The sequence below is a fragment of the Coturnix japonica genome, chromosome 1 (genome assembly GCF_054131305.1).
Source record: "Coturnix japonica strain WE chromosome 1, WE-NBRP24, whole genome shotgun sequence".
Classification (NCBI taxonomy): domain Eukaryota; kingdom Metazoa; phylum Chordata; class Aves; order Galliformes; family Phasianidae; genus Coturnix; species Coturnix japonica.
In genome coordinates this window covers 45,115,617-45,138,542 of record NC_140663.1, presented here as the reverse complement: position 1 = coordinate 45,138,542, position 22,926 = coordinate 45,115,617, and the positions used below count along the sequence as shown (strand labels likewise).

The window sequence follows — 22,926 nt, the reverse complement described above, 5'->3', positions numbered from 1 at the left end:
GGTTTCTTTTTTCCAAGTGAAGTCTTTCTATGGGTTTTGGTGTTTTTCTTTTCCTCCATTTACAGACTATTACTAGATGCGTATTTGTTTTTACTGGGCAATCCTTTTAGCACTAGTAAAAAGAAAAGCCAAAGAGATGGGTAGAAGAGTTCTTAGAGAGTGAAGGAGTGAAGCTTAACGTAGAAAGTATAAGCTTCAAGAGTGCTAACTTTTCACTTGTTTCATTATTAGGAGTGGGGAATTAAAACAGCTGAGGTAGGAATCATAGAATCATAGAATGGTTGGGTTGGAAGTGACCTTTAAGATCATCCAGTTCCAACCCCCATGCTATAGGCAGGTTTACCTCCCACTAGACCAGGTTGCTGAAAGCCCCATCCAGCCTGGCCTTGAATGACTCCGGGGGAGGGGTCATCCATAACCTCTGTGGGCATCAGCTCATGGACTGTGTGACAGCAGGGCAAGTTTTGGACAAAGGTCAGCATTTGGTGAGGGCTCTGATCTGAAGAGATGCTGTCCTAAGTAGATCAAACACACCATTTCTGGCAGTTGAAAGATAGAGGTAAAGCAGAGGTTTGCAGTTGTCTTCTACACCACCTTGTTCTCAGGTAGCAAAGTGGATCTGGGAAGGATTTAAAAAAGAAAGGTGAACAGTTTGGGGAAGGAACTAGAGACAGCTATATTGAAAAGGCTGTTAAACTGCTGGTTGTGATCTTGAAGATATGTGTAAGAAATGCTCCTGAAGTACAGGTTCTATAGGATTCAGCTGTCCTGAATATTTATAAAGGCTAGTAATAGTTTTCATACTACTCAGCTTTACTATGTGATGTATTCAGAAGTTCCAGTCAGAAATATGCTGCATTTCTCTTGGGTTATAACTGTAGCGTATGGGCACTTTTTATGGTGATGGAGGTCTGCTGTGATTCAGAGATGTTGGTACATAAATTACAAGAGACTTTTCCTATTAAGGGTTGTCAGTTTTCCTTTTATTTTTTTTAATACCTGCACTGAATTTGTTGTAGAATCCTTCAGTATGGAACAGGTGGCAGTGAAACTTGTCAGATACAGGTTGTAGCTGAATCTTTTGTTTTGAATCCTTTGAGTACATGTCCTCTAAACCTGTGAATCACAGAAGCTTCTAAGGAAATAATAGAATTTGTAATGCAGAGCCTTCTGCAGGAAAGTATTCTGATACGTACTATTGACAGAAAATGGAAATTGCTTGTTTGCTGAGAAGTTCAGGAAGATGAGCAGAATAATAATACTGCTGATGTTTCACTTGGAGGACATCAGTGCTGTGCCTCAGACTTCAATGTGGTAAAAGGAAGAGGGTAAACGTTAAAGAGTAATTAAACTCCTTTTTTGAAATACAAGTACTTAAAAGTCTAGACCTCTGTTTCTGAACAATTGCTTATCATGCACAGTAGCTGCACAGTTTACTTCATACTACTTATTTTTTCTAGGTGCAAATCCAATGGGAGTGAATGGAGGAGTAGGAGTTCAAACCCCCAGTCTGCTGTCTGACTCAATGTTACATTCAACCATGAATTCTCAAAAGTAAGTTGACAACCTCTTTGCAACCCAGTGTTTTGATTCAGCTACAGATGCTGATGATTGCTTGTAACAAATGAGATGAAGATGAAAAAGGTGTATATAAGGATCTTGTGTGCTTATACTTGGGAGGGTCAGAGCTGATCATAGCTGCTAAGGACAGTTGGAAAAGAAGCCTCGTGGTTGCTATATCTTGGTTTTTATCCTATCTGTGTGTTCATTTTAACTTTTGCACTAAGTGCTTGCAGACTGGTTTTGTTAGGCCACAGAGGTTACAGATGTTATCTCTGAATTAGTAACTGGGCAGATCTGAAGCACCCACCAGTGCATTTACTGATGGGGATGGCATACCACAAGTCTGCTATTGGTCTTTAGTGGGACTAAGGGGCAACATATTCACTGAGGTGTAAGAGTAATCCTTATGCTTAATAGTCTCATGGCACTTTTTGCATAAACAGTGGGATAAATTCCATTGATTGTTATCTCTCCCTCTGGATTTTGTGGCTTTTGTTCCAGTTTTCAAAATCCTTGGATAGCACAGCTTGTACTTTTTAACTGCCCTCTTTAATCCTGGGAGGGATGCATTGTTTTGGTGTCTGTGCTGCTATTTCTGCACAGTTTGTCCATTGATTAGGGAATGGCTGAACTAGCACTTTGTACTAACATTATTCTAAAAGAGGCTCTGACTGTAAGATGACTAAACTTGGGCTGGACTTCCATCCTCAAATTCTTACTCTGTTTTTGAAGCTCCATGATGAGTGAAAGCGCCAATGTTGCTAGTCTGGGGGCTATGCCAACAGCTCAGCCATCCAATACAGGAATTCGAAAGCAGTGGCATGAAGATATTACTCAGGATCTCCGAAATCATCTTGTTCATAAATTGTGAGTAGCTAGTAACAAAACAATGGGCTGGGATGCAGAGCTTGTAATGGTCAATGAGAAGGAAAGGCAAGAAGTGTGATGGGAGGTGTTCTTGCATTTCTTGTCCTTCATGGAGATGCACATGCTGCTTTGGGGCTGTTGTCTGGGAAATGTTCCATTCCATACTGAGCCCATCAACACACCAGGAGCATCACTCAGGGACAGCAGCAGTGCCTCAGTCCTCAAAAAATTGCTTATTGCTTTCTGTTCCTATCAGTTGGGGTTAGTGCTGAGGTCCAGGTTTGGAGACATCGTAATAGCTTGCATGCTTTTTCTTCAGAGTCCAAGCCATATTTCCTACACCTGACCCTGCAGCATTGAAGGATCGGCGTATGGAGAATCTGGTGGCATATGCTCGGAAAGTGGAAGGCGATATGTATGAATCAGCAAACAGCAGGGTAAGATGCTGTCTTCTGTCACCTTGTTGTGTATCTCTAATCCCATCTGGTAGTGGTTGGAGAGGAAGAGGGGTAGAAAACAGAGGGTCCCAGAGCTGCTGGCTTGAGTCTAGGAACCAGCCAGCTGCAGATGTGCTGGGATTTGGGATGGTGCCTGTTTTGCTGTTCTATGCCTGAAATGTGCTGGATGAAAAGAAAAATTTTGTGTGGTGCCCTGATGATTGTCAGGAATACCCTGAGCAGTTCCTGTGTTTGCCCACAAACCTCCCTGCCAGCCCTGAAGAGGGGAAGCTTCCTCCCTCCTGAATTCGAATGTGCATGTTGAAGGATGTCTTCCAAGCTTTGCTGAGTGTGACCTGTTGCCTTATTTTAACATGTCTCCTTCCCTTTCCTGGATTGTATTCCTCTCCCAACAGGCAGAGTATTATCACTTGCTAGCTGAGAAGATCTATAAGATTCAGAAGGAGCTGGAAGAAAAGCGAAGAACAAGGTTGCAGAAGCAAAACATGATACCAAGTGCTCCAGGCATGCCACAAGCTCCTGTGAATCAAGGACCTAACATGGGACAGCCTCAGCCAGGGATGTCTGCAAGTAAGAACAGTTGGGTTAGTTGTTGCTTGGTACGGGTCAAATATATAGTGTTTTTCTGGTGTGCCGGTGAGCAATTTGGCAGTATTGTTTCATTGATACCTTGTTTACCCATCGTTAAACTGAAGTAATTCATCTCTGTTTAGGAGTACTTGCAACATCTTTGTTTTGCTTATTTGTTAATTAATGACCATAGATTATCTAAAATTATTTGGTCTTGTGAGTATACTGAAGTATCCTAACCCTGTGTGCTAGATGAGAGGAGATAGAGGGCATTGTAGAAATTCAGTCTCATTAATCTCACTTCTAGAATTGACTGGTAGTGTCTGAAGTTAAAACACGTTTTAATAGTATTTAACTGTCTGGTGTTTGAAATGATTATTATTGCTGCTAAGCAGGAAGTCTGATAATCAAATTGTTTTCTACAAAATGTATTACTTATACCTTTGAAAGTTCAGGTAGTGCTTGCCCTGTGCCATGTTTGTTTGTCGTGTTTGATGGTTTGGTTTGGTTTTTTGAACAAATAATTCTTATAGTGTGCTGTGACAACCAGGTTTCATTATTTTTCCCTATGTAGTTGTCTTGTGTTTCACAGTAGTTTTGTTAATGGACACTTATAATGCTAAACAGGTTATTACTATTATATTTCCTTATAACTAGGCATTTGCATGTTGAAATGACTTTGGAAAGGAGCTAATGATCAAAGTTGTAATGCTACTGAGGACTGTTATCTTTTCACAGCATTAGGAGGCTATAGGACACAGTAGGCTTTGCCAGGTAACAGGTGAAAACAAGTAACACTAGTTCTTGCACTTGATATTTCTCTTCCATTCATTCATTCCTGCATGGTTTTTAGATACTTCAGAGCTCAGTTTTTAACTGTGAAGATGTCTAATCAGAGTAGATGTATAGCAGTCAGTGACAATATAATAAATTGTCCTAAGAACAAGGAGTCAAAGTCAGAATTAGTCAGTTGAACAGGTAAGAATCAGGGGTTTTTTTTCTTATGCTGCACGATGATCCAGTAGTTCCAGTGATATGCTATAAGAAGCTTAATCTGAGGGGTTTTTCTCCTTTTTGAATATGAATGTATATTGGTAATTCCAGTCTGGATCTTTTCATGCTTGAACTTAGAACTGGGTTTACCAAGATGCATTACCAAAAAGCAGGAAAGGCCTTTAAGATTGGTACTATGAATTTATTTGTTGTAACTTCCTCTAGATGAGGAGTAGATGTGATATTTTGGTTGTTTATCCCATATGCTAGAAGAACCAAACTTTGGAGATTTGATAAAGTACATCAAACCAGCCCATTTTTATAGTGTTTTCAATCAGGAGGTGCAGTAATAGCGTAGAGTAGTTTGCGTAAATTCCTGTGGTCTGGAATGTTCACAAGCTGCTGAGTTTTTCATTGTACCTCAATAACATATTTCATATTTGTCCACATTTCTAAAATCTGTCTGTAAGTCAGAATATCTTTAGTTAACTGGATATCAATTGGGTTTTACCTCATACTTGAGGGACTCTTAAGTATGCTTAGTTTAAAATTACTGGACAGTGTCCATGCTTGTTTTTTTTAACTCTTTTTTACAGGAAGATTTTCACTAGAATGATTAAAAAACTGGTGGTTTCTAAATGCCATAATCTTATTCCAGAATCTTTTTTTACAGATGGTCCTATAGCTGACCCCACACTGATACGTGCTAATGTGCCAAATCAGATGATGAATCGCATGCAGGCACAGCCAGGTAAATTTTATATGAAAATTTGCTACTGTGATTGTGAAAGAATTGTGGAGTTAGGTAGCTCTTGCTGAAGTGTTGTAGCCTTCGTTTCACCTGCTGTATTCCCACTTGTCCTGTACAGCCTGCTGTAGGGAACCTTCTTTGCAGGGGGGTTGGTCTTGATGATCACTTGAGGTCCCTTCCAACCCCTATAATTCTTTGTTCTGTGAGACCAAGAAAATAGATCTGTGCTTTATATACATATATGCGTGTGTGTATATAAATATTTGTGTGCGTTTCTGTGCACAGTGTTGTTTCATTTTCTTGGAGATGTGAGCTGCTTATTACTGCTTGCGTAGTTAAATGAGGAACTTAATTTTTTTTAAATTATTTTTAAGTTTCTGTGTGAACATGAGATGGTAGACCCGATCAGCTTAGGGTGAGGGCATGTCCAAAGCAGAGGGAGGATGATGAAAATTGCTGCTCTGGGGTAGAACCTTGGTTGTATTTTCAAGAAGTATTGCAGCCAATATAAGGAGCACTTAAATGAAGATTCACAGTCAGGATTTGCAATAAATTAACTTCTAGTCATTAAGATAATGCAAGCTATCACAAATTGTATGTGGGATTAAGTCCTTCAGGGGAAAAAAAGCCAATATGTATTCTGAAATAGCTTCAGTGCTTAGTACTTAAAATTGTTCTGTTAACTGACCAATAGGAGAAGAAGGTATTTCCATTACGTGCTTTCCATGGCATGACTGGAAATTTTTTCTTTAAAAAAAAAAAAAAAAAGAAACTGACAGCATTCTTCAAATGTTGAATGGCGCCCAAAGGAGAATTCAGGTCTCTGATCATAAGTGGTTTTTTTTTGTTGTTTGTTTGTTTGTTTTTGTCACAAATGTGCAGGAATGAATCAGTTTGGCCATATGAACATGCAGCTGTCACCAATGGGACCCCGGCAAACTCCTCCTCTTCAGCACCCTGGACAGCTAAGCCAGGCCGGGGCCATGAACCAGGTCAGTGTGCTTCCCTTCATCTTGGGTATTCAGCTCATGGGTTTCTGCTGTTGTGCCTTCCTTAAAATAAGCAAACAAAAACAAATACAATTTAAACATTATTCCTGTGTTCTGTAGGCACTTTGGCTTCTTATTTCTGCAGTGCCACAGAAGATGTGTCTGGTATGTGGTCAGCCTTGGTGATTTAATTAAAAATACATATAATTTCCTTCACTGAAAACTATGTTAAAGTGGAGTTTTGAGCTATTGCTCTCCTGAAGCAAGGAACAAATTGAAGTCACAGTCTGAAATCAGTATCCCTTTGGTTGGCAGATGTCATAATTTCTAACTTTTGAGAGTTATAGTAGACCTTCCATACTGTATCCTATGCATAAGTATCAATCAATCACACAATTTCTGAGCTGAGATAACTGTTTTTATAACATACGACAAAAGTATATGAAATAAGTTCCTTTCTTTTCCAACAGATGGGATTTCCTTCACGTATGCAACAACCAGGAGTTGGCCAACCTTCTGGTCAAAATCAGTTTCTGCAGCAGAACCCATTCCCTGCTTCTTCCCCAGGAATGAATGCAGCGAGCATGCCTATGACACAAACTAGCAATCAGACACCAGTTTCTCAAGTAAGTTTCCGATTTTTGGAGGTTGTGTTAGTGGGCTCTGTCATATGATGTTTTTTTATGTTCAAGTTTGTAATAATGGAGAATAATTTGTTTTCTCAAGATGCTATTGGAGCTGTAACCAACTGAATTTATTTATTGAGGCTCAGCATTTTCCTGGCTATTGTGCTGGTAGTGGTAAGGGTAAAATGTTGGCTTGTTCTCAGGCTTAAGTTTAAGTGACAGAGAATTATTTAAGTTTGTATCTGTGAAGGAAAGAGCTTGTTGCTCGTATATCTTGCTCATATAGTAAAGAGCAGCAAAGCAGTAGAGACTGAGAAATTAAAAGATGCTGGAAGAACAAGGCTTAAAAAGGCATGTCCAACCACAACCATCAAATGTATTTTGCTGCCCTTTGGGGAATAGGAGGGTTGTCACTACTAAAGATTGGAACTTCCAGTCTAGCAGTTTCTTTTCTGTCCTTTCCCTCTCCCTTTTCAGTGAGAACCTTTCAGGCCAGGAAGAAGTAGGGAACGTCAGTTTGCTTCTCGTTGATGCTTCTTCCTAGTTTGCAGGCAAGATTATTGTGAAGTGACAGCTTTTTTTTCTTGACCAGTACATCTTTTTGTAATCTCATAGCGCAGTTGCAGCTATATGTATTTCTGATGATAAATTCAGTTTCTAGTCTTGTGGGTGGGGGCATGGGCACACTGTATTTGAATCCATTCTTTCCACTGTCATGTATCGCCGCATATTCAGGGTGTACATATCTGCATTTTTTGAAAGAAATGTTTTGCAAACTGCAGGTGTAATGTGTCATTCTTTGAATGTATCGATGAGTATTATTTACTCTGAAACTTCTGTTTTAGAGCTGAGTATACTACAAAACAGCTATATGTTCAAGTGATACAAAATGAAAAGCCTGTTTCTCCTTTTGAAATATATATATATTTTTAAGTTTGTCACTTTTTGAAAGAGTATGCTAGTAACTGTGGGAAAGCAGCCGTTTTAACATCTTTCTATTTGAAGTCATTGCAGATGTGTACTTGTTTTCCCACAGGCACAAATGAACAGCTCTTCCTGTCCTGTGAATTCTCCTGCCATGGCTCCAGGCTCTCAAGGGAGCCATATTCACTGCCCACCTCTTCCACAGCCTCCCATGCACCGAAATTCTCCTTCTCCAGTACCAAGTCGAACCCCAACACCTCACCATACACCCCCAGGCTTGGGATCACAGCAACAGCAGGCGGCAGCAGCTGCCACCACTGTCCCCACCCCTACTCCTCAGGCAATACCACCTGGACCACAGTCACAAACTATGCATCCCCCTCAGAGGCAGACTCCAACACCTCCGCAGGCACAGCTGCCTCCACAAGTCCAGCCTCCAGTTCCAGTTGCCCCCTCTGCAGAGCAGCAGCAGCAACCCTTGTCACAGCAGAGTACAACAGCATCAGTTCCCACACCAACAGCACCACTGCAACCTCAGCACCCCACAACACCTGTAAGTAAATATTTTAATTGAACAAATGGGCAAATGTAAGGTTTAGGATCTGGTATTTCCACAGAGGAAGTAATTCTTTTCATGCATGTTGAGAAATGCACAGTGAAATATGCATGGGAGGTCATTAGTTATGTCTGCATATGCATAGTGATGGCATAGAATAGGGAAACAATATGAAATTATATACTAGACCTTCCAGTGAATGTCTGCTGTGCTTTCTTCTATAACTAGACTTGTGTTAGCAGTATGTACTTCAGGTTAAGCAAGTGGAAGTACCAAAGTGAATTTGAACTTGATGGAAATAAGGTTATAGGTAAAAGGTAGATCAGAGCATAGAAAAATAATAGGTTAATTAGAAGTCTGTCTGTAATGTGTTTTGGTTTTTTTTGTTTTGTCTTTTTACTCCTTAGCTGTCACAACCAGCTGTAAGCATTGATGGGCAGGTGTCCAACCCCCCATCCACCAGCAGCACAGAAGTGAGCTCACAGCAGACTGCAGCAGAGCAGCAGCAGCCACCTTTGCAGGAAGTGAAAATGGAGATAAAAACAGATGAAGGGGAACCAGAACAAACAGAGCTGCAGATGGAGGAGAAATCTGAGGTGAGCTTGTCGGTTTGTTGTTGGAGAGAATAACTGCTGTTGTTAGCTCCTTGGTCTCCATGCAAGCTTGTCCTTTTAGACTTCAGTTTGTATGCTACCTACTGCTGTGGTTTTGTCACCTCCCTTACCTCTTCCTAAAGAAGGGTCTCTGTTTTGTGGTAAAATTATGGTAGAAACCAGTGACCACAATAAGGACTGTGATAACATGGTTGGAACTGTGAAGTTTTTTGGTAAATGCTAATGTAAGAAAATGCTCAAGATGCTCATTTGAATGTTATTGACAGTTTTACTCACTGGAGTAGTGGCTGTGTATGTGACAGGCTGTTTTAGTGGGTTGTGACAGTTTGTTGTGAGGGCAGCTGGGACCATGACTCCTGGCAGCTGAACTGCAGGAGAGACAGTCAGAACTGCCTGAGCAGCAAGATCTATACCTCTTTGCCTGCTTGCAGCTCAGAACTGGTTAGCAACCCATCACTGCCGCTGCTGTGGTGTTGAAGATATTTTCTGTCATATCTGATCAGGTTTTAGGCAAGTTACAATTGCAATATAGACAGCCTTATCCTAGAAAAGAGCAGTGGACGAGTGCTATGTAGGTTGATAGGACAGAAACTTGGTTGAATGACTCTACAGGCAGCTGTGACAGGGTCTAATCTGCTTTCCAGGTTAAAGTAGAACCAGCAGTGGAAGAATGTAAACCAGACCCCATGGAACAAGAAGAGAAGAAAACAGAAGTGAAGACTGAAATGACAGAGGGAGAAGAAAGACCTACAACTCCAGCTACTCAGTCCTCTCCAGCAGCTGGACAGTCTAAGAAAAAAAGTAAGTAGGCTGGTTGAATTTCTCCTATCTCCCTTAAAGGTATTGAGAGAGAGAGGAGCTTTCTTTTCATTGGTACTAAGTAGGCTTACATGAACTGTTTTTGTGACTCTTGGGCAACAAATACTTAATACACGTAAATATCTTTTGTCAAGTTCTTTACAGCTCTAATATTATTTGTTCAGTGTTAGAAAAACTGTCAGTACAACTGAAATAGAAGTGACTGTGGCAGATTTTTTTAGACATGCTTATTCCTGTGACATCAGGAGGGAATGTAAATTGGCTTTTAAATTTGATGGTGTCTTCCTATGGTTAAATCTTTTCTAAGTATTTTCACCATTTTCTTATGTCTAGACAATTGTTTTAATATCCTCCTCAGAATGCAGTGTTACGAGGATAAACAAGCCCTACTAAGCATCTGATACTTGTTGCCTGTAGTCTTTTTATACGCCATGTCTTTCCAGCAGATTTCTTCCTCCTTACAGTTGTTTCTATCTTTCTGATGTTGATTGTTTTTCAAAAGTTTTCAAGCCAGAAGAGTTGCGGCAGGCACTTATGCCAACACTGGAGGCACTTTACCGTCAGGACCCAGAGTCTCTTCCATTTCGACAGCCTGTGGATCCCCAGCTACTAGGAATTCCTGTGAGTGTCTTAGCAGGATGCTTTCCTGGCTTTAACTCAGAACTGTTCTCAGAACATCTACTTGAGACCAACTGAAGTCTGTCTTGCTTCCATCTCGGTGTTGATGCACTTGAAGAGGTTTGACTTAGACAGTGGAACACATGGTGTTTGAGTTAAGAAAAAGTGTTTTTTCAAAGGTTATTTCAGTTCCGTCTACCTTTTGATAAATAAGCACACATACCACTCATCAAGGTGACTACTAACAGATCCCAAAGTTTTGGGGTCCTTTTGTAGATCTTCATTCGTATTAAAATACTTCTATAGGTGAGAAACACCTATGAAATGCAACGTATGCAAATATGTAAAAAACAGATTATGTAAAAACTTTAGCAGATCAAGACCACTTCAAAAAAAAAAAAAACCATACTCACTGATTAAGCTTTCATTAGCAAAGAGGAGGCTTCTGAACTTGTTTGCATTGAATTTTGCACTTGCTTTAGAGTTGTCTTTGGGGGACACTACTATCCTGCAAGGGGTCTGTGTTTTAAACCTTCTCGATTGACCACACGTGCATTTTTTTATTCACCTATACATGTACATAGTTCTGTTTAAATGCCTTGAGTGACTTTTTTTTGTCTGAAATTTGCATTTGGTTGGCTTCATTGGTTTTTACTGCTTTTGTTTAAACTGCAAAGATGCAAGGCCTTCTGTATTAGAAGCAGGCATAGGTGTTTCTCATGTTCTTAAACAAGCTCTCAACTGGTTGTTGCATTTGGAGGACTTAACAGAAATGATCATATAATTGATGAGGGAGATTGGAAAAAGACTTTTAGATGGAAGATGTATTCCTATACAAACATGGAATCTTTTATCATCTAGTATGTAGATAGGGTTTTCTTATTTGGCTGGTCTACTAAGAGTAGTTCTTCCTACTAATGTTCTTGTATGTGTCCTTGGATCACAGCAGCTGCAAAAGTACTGCCATTTCCTTCTTTCTGTAGTACTTGTTTTGCAGACTAAAATTAGTGTTTTACTTCATTGATAGTAGGTGACTGATAGAACCTGAGAAATACAGGAATAATGAAAAGGAAGCACAGGGGAGTTATACAGAATTAGAGACTTCAGTGCACGTCACGGGGAGCTTGACAGTCAAGTCAAGGAGGAACCTGTTTTTCTTGATGTATTGCAGAAGGATGTATGTGCTGGGAATGCATATGCTGTCATTTCACAACGTAGTTCTATAGCAATATTTTGATGTGCTACTCTTTCAGGATTATTTTGACATAGTGAAGAATCCCATGGACCTTTCTACTATCAAGAGGAAGCTTGACACAGGACAATATCAAGAACCATGGCAATATGTAGATGACATCTGGCTCATGTTCAATAATGCTTGGCTCTACAACCGCAAGACATCCCGGGTATATAAATATTGCTCAAAACTGGCCGAGGTGTTTGAGCAAGAAATTGACCCAGTTATGCAGAGCCTCGGTTACTGCTGTGGAAGAAAGGTAGGGAAAATGATTTTTTTTTTCCTAGTCTGGTTCTCGCTCCCTGCTACTGAGGAGAAATAGAACAATTGCAGTTGTTAGCAGCTACATTATGTCAAAAATTCTGAATGCTTAACAGGATTTACCAGTCCTGAGTAATTCTAGATTCAGAATTCATGTATATTCTAATACTATCTATTGCTTAAATTATGTATTCATATATAAGCCCTTGCAGGGGGAGAAACTTGGCATCTGAAGAATTACATTGATGGTCAGTGAAAAAGATGTTATTGCAGAAGTGTTCTCAATTTCAGTGTATGTTGAGACTGCGTTGTATTTCCATTGTCTTGGTAGCTTTTCTCTAGAAATGGAGAGCATAACTTGAAAATAACAGCCCACTAAGCACTTTTTGGACTCTTGTACTTCATAGTCTTGCTGTGCTGTGAGATCCATGCACAGAATAAGGTGGTAATGGTTGGTGTCTGGGCTATGTTTGCTTCCCACGGAGAGCAAGTGAAAACATATTAGTACTGAGATGACCCATTCCTCTTTGCAGTTGGAGTTCTCGCCACAGACTTTGTGTTGCTATGGCAAACAGCTATGCACAATCCCTCGAGATGCCACTTACTACAGTTACCAGAACAGGTAAGGGAAGCTCACTTGGTGCAGTTTTGTGCATGATGCAATCAATCTGTGAAAGGCACACATGTATACACATATACACCCTCTTCATATGTGTACACCTTTGTGTTATAAGAAAAAAATTGCTGAAACCCCCTTGAATAGTTTGCCTTGTGTGCGAACAATTTCTGTGCAAAAATTCACTGCAGTCTCTGCTCTTCTTTTGTGTGTGATGTGTGTGATGTTCTACTAAATTTTTATGCTATTGTTAAGCAAATCTTTAGTTGTTTAGATATCAAACACGTCTGTTAACTTGCTTGCTACCATGTAGCAGTATTTTTCATGGAAAAAAAAAATAGAGCAAGTATGTTATGCTCATATATACGTTACACTTACCAAGCTTTTCTTTTTCTAAAGATACTAATTGAAGAACTATAAGGTGGAATGATACAAAGATGGTAACAAAGGTTATTTATGAGGAAAAACTCACTGATATGGATGCCTTCGCTGAGAAATGCTGAGGCAATCTACACCAGGGAGCGATCTCCAAGAGATGCTGCCTTAGTGGTGGTCAGCCCTTAAATGAGGTCTAGAGGAGGTGGAGTCAGGCTCCATCCCTTCCAGGAGCACAGCTAAATTACTCTCACCTGTGCTCCCACAGCTGACCCAACACTTACCTCAGCAGATTAATCGAAGGTTCAGGCTGTGATTACCAATTTCCCATACAAGAACAAAATTTTTTGTGGTGCAAGTCTTCATTGAATGTTTATATATTGATATGTTGAATAGTTTGATTTCTTTTCACCCCTTAGTCTCCTTAAAGGAACAGTCTTCAGAGGCTTTATTCAAGAATTTAAGTCATCTTTGATTTCTGAGGGCATCTCTTTTCTGACTGGAAGAGTGAGGCAGAAAGAAGCAGAAAAATACATTTGAAAGTTCTTGTGTCCCTGTGCCTATTGCCAGAATGTACCAGTTAGAGCTGAGGGCTGATTACCTCAAAATTATGTCACCTGCATCAGTTTAATTCCTGCTCTGTTCTTTCACCTTCCAAAACAAACAAACCAAAAATAACCACAAAGACTTGAATGCCAGGAAGATTTGACACGAACTGTAATTTTTTTTAAGCACCTGATTAAGCAAAAGCAACCAAAGAACAGTTGTAACAGTTACATCTTAACTTTCTTAGGCATAGTAAAGGTTTGTAGCAGTGAATGGAGGTTTCTAGGAGCAAGGAAGTAGAAAATTAGTTTCCAGAATCCATAGTTACAGAATTGCATAGTAATTGTAATTCTAGATTTAAGATTCAAAAACATTATAGCGCTTGATGGACCAAAAAACCAATATCACAAAATCTGACATCCTTAAATGTTTTAAAACTTCAGAATGGAATCTTTGCACTATAAGACATGCATGTGATTTTCAGATTGTTACATACGTACATGCGTGTACATCTGTGGACTCAAGTGCACCATCCCAGAAGTATTCTTTTGTGCATTATTGCAGGGGAAGACTGGGGGAAAAGACTCCCTGACTTAGCTTAGCAGCTGTTGTTATGTTGCTTTGTGGCTTTACAGTAAACTGTTGCAACTTTTTTCCTTTTATTTTTAGATGCCTTGTGCATTCAATTAACATACTGTAGTAGAGAGGCCACAGTTTCAAAACATTTGAGGGCTGGGGTAGAATCTTGAATCAAGCAAATTTTGCATTTTTTAATGTAAATGAAATCTTTTTCTGTGATGCTTATTGTACTGGTACCTGGACTGCTCTGGGCTGTGGATGAATTGTGTCAGTGCAGAGCACTTTGTATGCAGCTAAAATTAGGTATTTTGTCAATGTGGAGTTTGACAGTTTGATAACGAGTGTCTGAAAGATTTTGAGGACTGATTTTATTAGAAATGTCTGATATTTAACTTCCCCTTCCCAATGAGAGAAAATCCTGCAGCCTTTCAGAATTCTTACATTAAGATGGAAGATTGCCCTTCTTCCATTGATACCCTGCAGATCTTCCTGCCAACAGAACTGCTATGCTGATACACAGAGTGGCAGTTCTTCCTTGTTTCTGTTCTTTCCACTTTCTCATTTTAATTCTTTGCTGTACTTGGCATGGATTATTAAAATGAAGAGGGTATGGATATGCTAAAAAGAAAAATTCATTTAATTTGCTTTAATCATTTGCTGCTTGAGTACCTGTTTGAGAGATATAATGCTAGTCTGTGCTTTGCCTTGACTTTCTGTTTTGTGTTGTCTTGTCCTGCTTCTCTTTTTGTTTTTGTCCTGCAACCCCACATTTCTTTGTTCATGTGCATGTTTTTCTCCTTCATCTTGTCATTGTCTGCATTTGGTTTTGATTGCACAAAAAAAATCCCACACAAACAAAACAAACAAAAACCAACTGATGCAGGGCCTATAAGTCTGCATCCTTGAATGTCCTTGTCGCCGCTGATGACCTGCTCTCTGCCCCTGTCCTTTCCTTGGCCTGCTGTGATTGGTGGCTCCATTGCTTGGCTTGGGCTGTGTTGTGTGGTTGGAGCAGTTCATCCAAATATGGCCTTTTTGCTGACAGGTATCATTTCTGTGAGAAGTGCTTCAACGAAATCCAAGGGGAGAGCGTTTCTCTGGGAGATGACCCTTCACAACCTCAAACGTGAGTCCCTTATGTTTGCTTGGGCTTTGCATTCATAAGCTGCAACATGGTCTAAAGTGCCTTCTCAAAGGGAAGGAGTTCAGTTTTAGATAACCCTCTCATTTCTTAGGTCAGGGCAGAGAAGGTGAGATATTCTTTGGAAAAGCCTGGGCTTGTCCTCTAAATTTCTTCTTTAATGTTTGGTCTGATTAAACTGTAGCAAAAAGAAATCATAGCTATCCCACTAGAGGGGAAAAAGTAGAATCGCTTTTTTTCTGAATAAAATATGAAAGTACTTGATTGGAGGAAAATAACCATGCCTACAGGCAGGTAGGTAGGTGACAGGCATAGTCTGAAATAGTTGAATGTACCGTTCTGCTTATAGACTGGGTGTGCTATTAAACGTGTATTCAGCTTCAGAATCACAGAATCACAGAATGACCCGGGTTGGAAGGGACCTCAAGGATCATGTAGTTCCAACCCCCCTGCCTAGCAGGGCCACCAAACATACGCCTTTTCTAGATCAGGTTGCCCAGGGCCCTGTCCAACCTGGTCTTGAACATCTCCAAGGACGGGGCATCCACAACCTCCCTGGGCAGCCTGTTCCAGGGCCTAACCACTCTCCTAGTAAAGAACTTCCCCCTAACATCCAACCTAAATCTTCCCTCTTTTAACTTAAAACCGTTTCCCCGTGTCCTGCTATTCAGATTGCTTTTCATCTAAATCAGAAGCAGAAAATGTCTTTTTGCCATTCAAGTATTTCAGTGTTGGAGTGCCATCTGCTTATGAGGAATGCTGTGCTGTTGTTGAGCAGATAATGGTAAAAGGCTGTGGATGGGTTTACTTCCCTTTTCAATGGTAGTAGCAAATTGCTGGGACAGTCTTCCATTTCTTTGTACCCTCTTTTTATACCTCCTCCAGAGATCTTGAAACAGGCATTTGCAAGTCTAAGGAAGCCCTTGAGGGAAAGATGAGCACCAAACAATTACTCTGAAGGTTTTGAGCTGTACTCAAAAAAAAAAGAGTAATGATCTTTTTTGGGGGAGGACATCGCATGGTTTATAAGTTAATAAGCTTGAGAAATTCTACAGGTGGCAGTATTCAGAATAAACACTGAAAAAAGGATGGGAAGGTTCATGCTAGTTGCATTGGATCTCTGTCACTACTTCCCAGGGACAGAGGTACTGATCACCTCTTGCTATTACGCAGCACCCTTTTTCAGAGGTCTGAGCATTCATATATGATTTCTCTGGACTACTTTGAAGCAGGCTGGTATCAAACGTTACCTGGGACCTCCCTGTCAAAAAAAATGGTGTTTCTAGGCATATCAAATGGTTCTTTAGCTGTTAAGCATTGATACAGCTGGTCCGAAAATTGAATCAGCAAGTTACCATTTACTTTCGTAAACTGAACAAGAGAGGTCACAATCTGTTATCTCATAAAGAAGAATTTTTTTTTGTGAACAGAGACAAGGATGGCACACACTTTGTCCATCACTTCATAAAATACCCTTCCTTGTAGTGCTAGTGAATGTTTATATTAAAAACAAATCTGCTTCTGTCACTGTGTGTGGTATGACATGAATATATGTCTTTTGTTAAAACTGAGCTTTATTGCCTGTTTTTCCATGTTTTTCCACAGCACGATAAACAAAGAACAGTTTTCAAAAAGGAAAAACGATACACTGGATCCTGAGCTGTAAGTAATGCTATCTCATTCTGAATGATCCTCATTGCATCACAATTCCTTTGTGAAAGACATAATACTCATTTACTTACCAGCTTTGTTTTTCATCATCTTCCAATTTTCATGAAACTCTTTTTGTTAGCCCGTAGGGGCTGCTAACTAACAGCAGTGTATCTGGCATTCTGTCCTGAGAACCCAAATTGCAACAGCTGTCCTTACAAAAAAATGTAAAATCACATGTATGGCCTGAAATTAGTGCATTTTGTTGTCCTATATGTAGATCCAACAAAGGATGAAAACCTGGTTGCAGCAAGCGCTTAAGTCTCAGAACTGATTTAGGTCATTTGGCAATAGCTGCTTTTGGGACTCTGCTGTAGTACAAGGAAAAGATCTGTTTAATATGGTTCTTCTGCACTGCTCTGGAAGCAGAAGTGTAGGCATTTGATAAAGGTGGTGGTGACTCAGCTGCTTTTCTTTGTTTTCCTGATTATTTTTTTTTAAAGTCACTTTATGCTCCTTCATTATACACCTATGCTGCAATTCTGAAAAATGCTGGCTTCTTTCTCAAATGAATGAGCAAAAAGGAAGCGTATTCTTCCCACACTATCTTTCTATGAGGGTGTAAGGGTCAGCCAGTTCTTCTATTTTGCAAGGGCTGTGGGAAGAAGAGAATAGTAACTTGATTCATAACTCATCTTTCCCTTTGTTATAGTGGAGATGGAGCCCAACACTAAAATACAAGCCTAAATGCTGTGTGCTCTGCATAAACAACAACTATTCATTCTAAGTCTGACTTACAAATAAATGTGTTCAGAAAGAGTCAGATTGTCCTGATATGTGAAACAACTTTAGGTATTTAGGAAAACTACGTTAACTGACTTCTGTGAAGTGAACTGTATAACTCTTAGCTCAGAGCTGTCCCTGAAAATCTTCTAGAATTCTGGAAATATCTAGACATTGCTACTATTTCCCTCTTTCCCACTTTTCTGTAGTAGATCTGCAGTGCTCCTCAGGCTTCAGACGTAGTGGGGTCACTAATACACAACTGTTTCTCCTGGTTTCTTGCTTCTGACACAGGGAATGACTTGTCATCTTTATTATAGCAACAAGCAGTTCACAGGTCTAATCCTTAGAAGGCTTTCTTTTTAAGAAACGAGTGAGGTGGATGGAGGTAAAGGAAGCAAATGGTAATAACGTGTCCCTGCATAGACTTGAGCTGACAGTTTCTTAGTTTATTTTGGAGACTGTTCTCAGCATGGACATGATTTCTGATATGGAGTCTCAGGAGCCTAAATGCTAGAACTAGAACAGTGTTCTAGAAACACTAGAAATAGAACAGTGTTCTATTAAAACAATGGAAAATACAAAAGCAATTAATGGTACTGCTAACCTCAATTCCTTTCTTTCTACAGATTTGTTGAATGTATAGAGTGTGGAAGAAAAATGCACCAGATCTGTGTTCTTCACAATGAGATAATCTGGCCTTCTGGGTGAGGAATTTCTCTTCCTTGACTGTAAGACAGATTTGCTAGTGTTAGTTAATGTTTAAAAGCGTCTGATTAAAAACGCTATCCAACCAAAATTTGCACACTCACCTGAAAAACTTACAGAGCACATAAGGTAACCTGGAATTCAGAAATCATGTTTTACTGTTACTTGTGAAGTTGTTTCAAATGTTCCCATGTATAGGGGAGAGTCTCAACCTTGTTTACGTTTGAAGATAGTTTTAGTTCCTGTAATAATTTCCTACCAATCTATTTTCTGTACAACTCAGATTGCTTTGTCATTTTCAAATTCTGTAACCACTAAAGAATTTAAGATGAATTTGCTTTTTTTGGCCTCAGTAATCAGATTAAATCTGAAAAAACAATCTAGATGTATTTGAACCAGGCTTTTGCTTTACATAATTTGGTAACTCGTCTTCATCAGAGACAACTGTTTGAGACTCTTTTTTCTGGGAATACTTTAAGTCAATATTGTCAGATCTGCCAGAGAAAAAGCCTCTTTCCTGAGCTGAAGTCTGCAGGTGGTGGTGGGGTAGCTGACAGCAGCTGCTCCCCCTAAAGTTTAGCAACTCTACTGCAGCTATTTTAACGGGCTATTTCTGCTGGCGCTATTCTCTCTGCAGTCTTTTAGCTCAAATGTCAGTTAAGGTATTTTCCAGACCTTATCTGGTGAAAGATTCTGCTTACAGTCATAAGATACTAAGGGATTTATGGTCTGATTTGGGGTGTTCTTCACATTCTCTTATTTCTGCTTCAGTTTTGTCTGCGATGGCTGCCTAAAGAAAACAGGACGAACCAGGAAAGAGAACAAATTCTCTGCTAAAAGTAAGTTTCATACTCACACCACGAATCTTCCATTTAAAAATTGGGAAGATATGTATTGTGTGCTCGTTTTGCATTTATTTCAATCTCTTGAGTTTGGTGTATACATTTGGCCAGCTCTGACCAAGAGTTCTGTGATGAGAATGTTTGCATTCTCTAGTGCTGCCTTTGTTCAGGATTTATGTACTGTTCTAAGGTCCTGCTAGTGTAAGGTACATGGTCTTTTTATTACGTGATTAATAGCATTGAGAATTAGTTATTGTGTGACTACTCTCTAACTTAATTCTGTGAATACATGTTTATTACTGTGCTGCTGCTCTTGAAAGCTTTGAAGGCTGCATCAGTTGAGCATTTACTATATTCCTCCCTTCCATCCCTCTCTTCCCACACCCCCCGCCTCCTCCCCCCCCCCCCCCCCCCCAAAATCAGAATGTTTGAATAGAGATTCAGCCATAAGTATTACTAGTGTTACACAGTTACTTTTAAAGGAGATGCTTTGGAATAGAGGGTGGGGTTCTTTCCAACCCTGTAAATTGTCTTGAAGCATGAGGGTAGGCTGAGACGTGTACAGTTCTGTCAAACACCCTGTTCTCTTTGATTGTGCTCATAAAATAGAAAGTGGAGAACTTCAAGGTTTCAATTCAGTGTCTTTTTTCCAAAATCAAAACTTGCTGTTTTTATTGAGGACATTGGAATTATGCAGGGATTATTTTATGGATGTTTACCTGTTAAGTTCTGTTTCTAGCAGTCTGCATGTGTTACATGCTTAGCATAGTGATGCTTTTGCTGGAAGGTGTTAAACTGTAAAATGTGAGAGCTTGATTAACAGGCACGTAACCCTAAAAGAAGTAGTGAACAGCACTGAGACAAACCCTGTTATACCACAAGTCTTAGGCTCCCTTTTAACTTCAGGTTTTGTCAGTTACCTCTATGCTCTTCTGTCCCAATTTTGGTCGGGGAAAAAAAAAACAACACAACAACCTCTGAACAAACTACATTATTTGCAGACAGTCATATTTAGTACTTATTTGTCAAAGCAGATTTTGGTAACTGGAGAGACTAAGCTGGCTAGTGTGGCAGATTTTACTTCTATGTCTTCTCTTGGATCTACATCCAAGTGCAATGTTTTGTAGACGAGTTACAGTAATTAAAAGCTTTTTTTCAGGAAGAGCCTTAATTGCAATTGACTTTTAAGAGAAAACAGGAACTGGGTTGAAACACAATCTTTCTTTGTTTGAATGATGTCTAAACCACAAGCATGTCTGTAGGTTAAAGACAGCTCTTCTCTATCTAAAAGAAGTAATGTTTGAAGATGATGGTTTAATTTATAGTAATGTAGTGCAACAATTGATTTGCTTTTCATATAACACCTTAATAGAGAAATCAAACCATCACGTTTGAACAGTTCCGTTATGTATGTATTTAGAATTGAGGTTTTTTTTTTCTGCAGGGTTACCGGCTACAAGACTTGGTACCTTCTTAGAGAACAGAGTCAATGATTTCCTAAAGCGACAGAATCACCCAGAGGCAGGAGAGGTTACAGTTAGGGTGGTACATGCATCTGACAAAACTGTCGAAGTAAAGCCAGGAATGAAAGCAAGGTATGTTCTGTCCATTTCCAGTTTTGGTTCCTTTTGAGGAGGAGGTGCGGGAAGGTGGGAAGCTATTTGATGCTATCACTTAGAAAGGATAAAGACTAGTGAGTTCAAAACCCACTACTGATCAGTTCTTGCCAAACAGGTGTTACAGGAACTTCCATTGTTTTTCATAGCAAAAAGTAGATGCATTTATATTTCAGTGGTCTGTAAGCGTTTATGTGTAAAATTACACAAAAATGACACTTGGAGTAGTCCTCATTGTTGCTTTTACAAACTGATATATGTTTTCTAATATGTGAATGTATTTGACGCCCTGTTTTGACTTTCCACTCTGCAGATTTGTAGACAGTGGAGAGATGGCTGAGTCTTTCCCCTATCGAACAAAAGCGCTTTTTGCCTTTGAGGAGATTGATGGTGTAGACTTGTGCTTCTTTGGGATGCATGTGCAGGAGTATGGCTCAGACTGTCCCCCACCCAATCAAAGGTGAGTAGCTGTCTGGTAACTGATTTTATTTTGGTAGCGTTTCAGTTGTGTGAAACTTGCTCTAAAATCTTTGACGTTACTGTTATTTCCATTAGCATCTTAAAACAAAACAGCTTCTGGAGGAAATATTTCAGAATCATTTTTTACTGGAAATGCTGGCTGGCAGACAGTGCTGACTTCAGGATCTCTTGTCAGTATTCTGAGAGGAGGGATTGGATGGTTCTAGACAGAGGAGGCTAGTATATCAACAGCTGGTTTCTAGAAGTAGATTAGGATTAGACCCTTTGAAGGCTGTTGTACTGGAGATCCTTCAAATAAATAAAACATGGAAAAAAAAGTAGAACTAACTTAAAATCTGTTTCTGATCATGCCCCCTTGTATTTTTCTAGGCGAGTGTATATATCTTACCTTGACAGTGTTCATTTCTTCCGCCCAAAATGCTTGAGGACTGCTGTCTATCATGAAATCCTAATTGGATATCTAGAATATGTCAAGAAATTAGGGTAAGTAGTTGTTGTTTGTTTTTTTTTAAATGTTTCCTTCTGTGAAAATTTGTGTTCCATAGCTCTCACTGCAAGTTACTACCACTTATTTGGCACCATACTCTGCATAATGTCATACCATGTGACAGAGTAAAATGGTAATACCTGTGTACAGGTGAGAAAGGGAGAAGACAAAAAGGAGATTAATAGGTGTTTCAGGAGAGGCTTGATTCTCACATACTTTAGGTATATAAAGAGTTTCTGGATTGATGTTAAACTTCCTTAAATCTAAGTAGGAAAATTTACCTTCCTGTCTGGGTTATAAAGTTCTGCTGGCCTTGTTGATTGTGTACAGTACTTGTGAAATGCCACTGCTTCAATTGGGTCAATTCCTTTGGGCCAGCAAGTTCTTACCCATGATTGTCTGTGTGGAGAGAGGTACATTTCTTCAGTCTGCACTGATTAATTCCTACAGTTGTGCAAGGCTGCTAAGAAATCTCTTGCAGAAAGAGTAGTTCAAATTATGAAAAGCTGAAAAGTTTGAAGAGGGGGAGGAAATTATACACAGGACAGTGCAAAAGAATAGAAAATACATGAGGCAGCACAAAAGAGAATACAGAACAAGTGAAATAAGAAAGGTGAAAATGATCATAACTACTCAAGTAGAAAATGCAGTAAGATAAACATCAATCTATTGTCAGAGGTATCTGGTATCATTTGGCAGAGTCATTCATGAAGAAATTTTGGAGGATGAGTTGCATGAGAAAAATTGGGAGAGTCAGAATGGAGGAGAGTGATACTGTACTGTTTTCAGTACAGTGCGGAGAAACGATGAATATGTGAATTTTTAAGGCATACTTTACGCTTTTCTTTGCTGCCTTTTCTTCTATATTTCTGACTTAGGAATCTGTAAAACTGCTGCTTGGAGCTCAAGCCTTGGTTTTATTTATTGCTGTTCTCTGTGGAATGGGTAACATCAGGTTCTCATTTTGGGAAAACAATATTGGTCACACAATATCATCTCTCCCTTCTCAGGCAGAAGGAATGACAACTGGCTGCAGTTGCTGGGGTTTGGGTAGGGTTCTGCAGAGCTGTTTCTCAACACACCAAGGATGGTTATTTTTCTCTAACTTGAGATCTGATCATTCTTCCCATGGGAGTTATTTCTTAAAAACTAATAGAGAAGGACTGTGAGTGAAGAAGTGATCTTCATGGTATTTTATTTTCTGCAGCTGCTACTATCTGGATGTCATTTGTCTTCGTAGTACTGGTGTTTATATATCCA

At 39.6% G+C, this 22,926-nt stretch overlaps 1 protein-coding gene across 1 annotated transcript in view; it reads left to right on the top strand.

The window, feature by feature from the left end:
- The window catches only part of EP300 (EP300 lysine acetyltransferase), a 58,460-nt gene that overhangs the window by 26,760 nt on the left and 8,774 nt on the right, over positions 1–22,926 (top strand). Inside the window, exons 7-26 of the mRNA XM_015860798.3 lie at positions 1,461–1,554; positions 2,296–2,430; positions 2,750–2,867; positions 3,284–3,458; positions 5,125–5,202; positions 6,085–6,194; positions 6,662–6,817; positions 7,854–8,294; positions 8,705–8,893; positions 9,556–9,712; positions 10,233–10,351; positions 11,602–11,841; positions 12,377–12,465; positions 15,005–15,085; positions 16,706–16,762; positions 18,163–18,240; positions 19,013–19,080; positions 20,528–20,678; positions 21,013–21,159; positions 21,549–21,662. Coding sequence (XP_015716284.1) covers positions 1,461–1,554; positions 2,296–2,430; positions 2,750–2,867; positions 3,284–3,458; positions 5,125–5,202; positions 6,085–6,194; positions 6,662–6,817; positions 7,854–8,294; positions 8,705–8,893; positions 9,556–9,712; positions 10,233–10,351; positions 11,602–11,841; positions 12,377–12,465; positions 15,005–15,085; positions 16,706–16,762; positions 18,163–18,240; positions 19,013–19,080; positions 20,528–20,678; positions 21,013–21,159; positions 21,549–21,662 — 2,797 coding nt within the window. The remainder of the gene's footprint in view (positions 1–1,460; positions 1,555–2,295; positions 2,431–2,749; positions 2,868–3,283; positions 3,459–5,124; positions 5,203–6,084; positions 6,195–6,661; positions 6,818–7,853; positions 8,295–8,704; positions 8,894–9,555; positions 9,713–10,232; positions 10,352–11,601; positions 11,842–12,376; positions 12,466–15,004; positions 15,086–16,705; positions 16,763–18,162; positions 18,241–19,012; positions 19,081–20,527; positions 20,679–21,012; positions 21,160–21,548; positions 21,663–22,926) is intronic.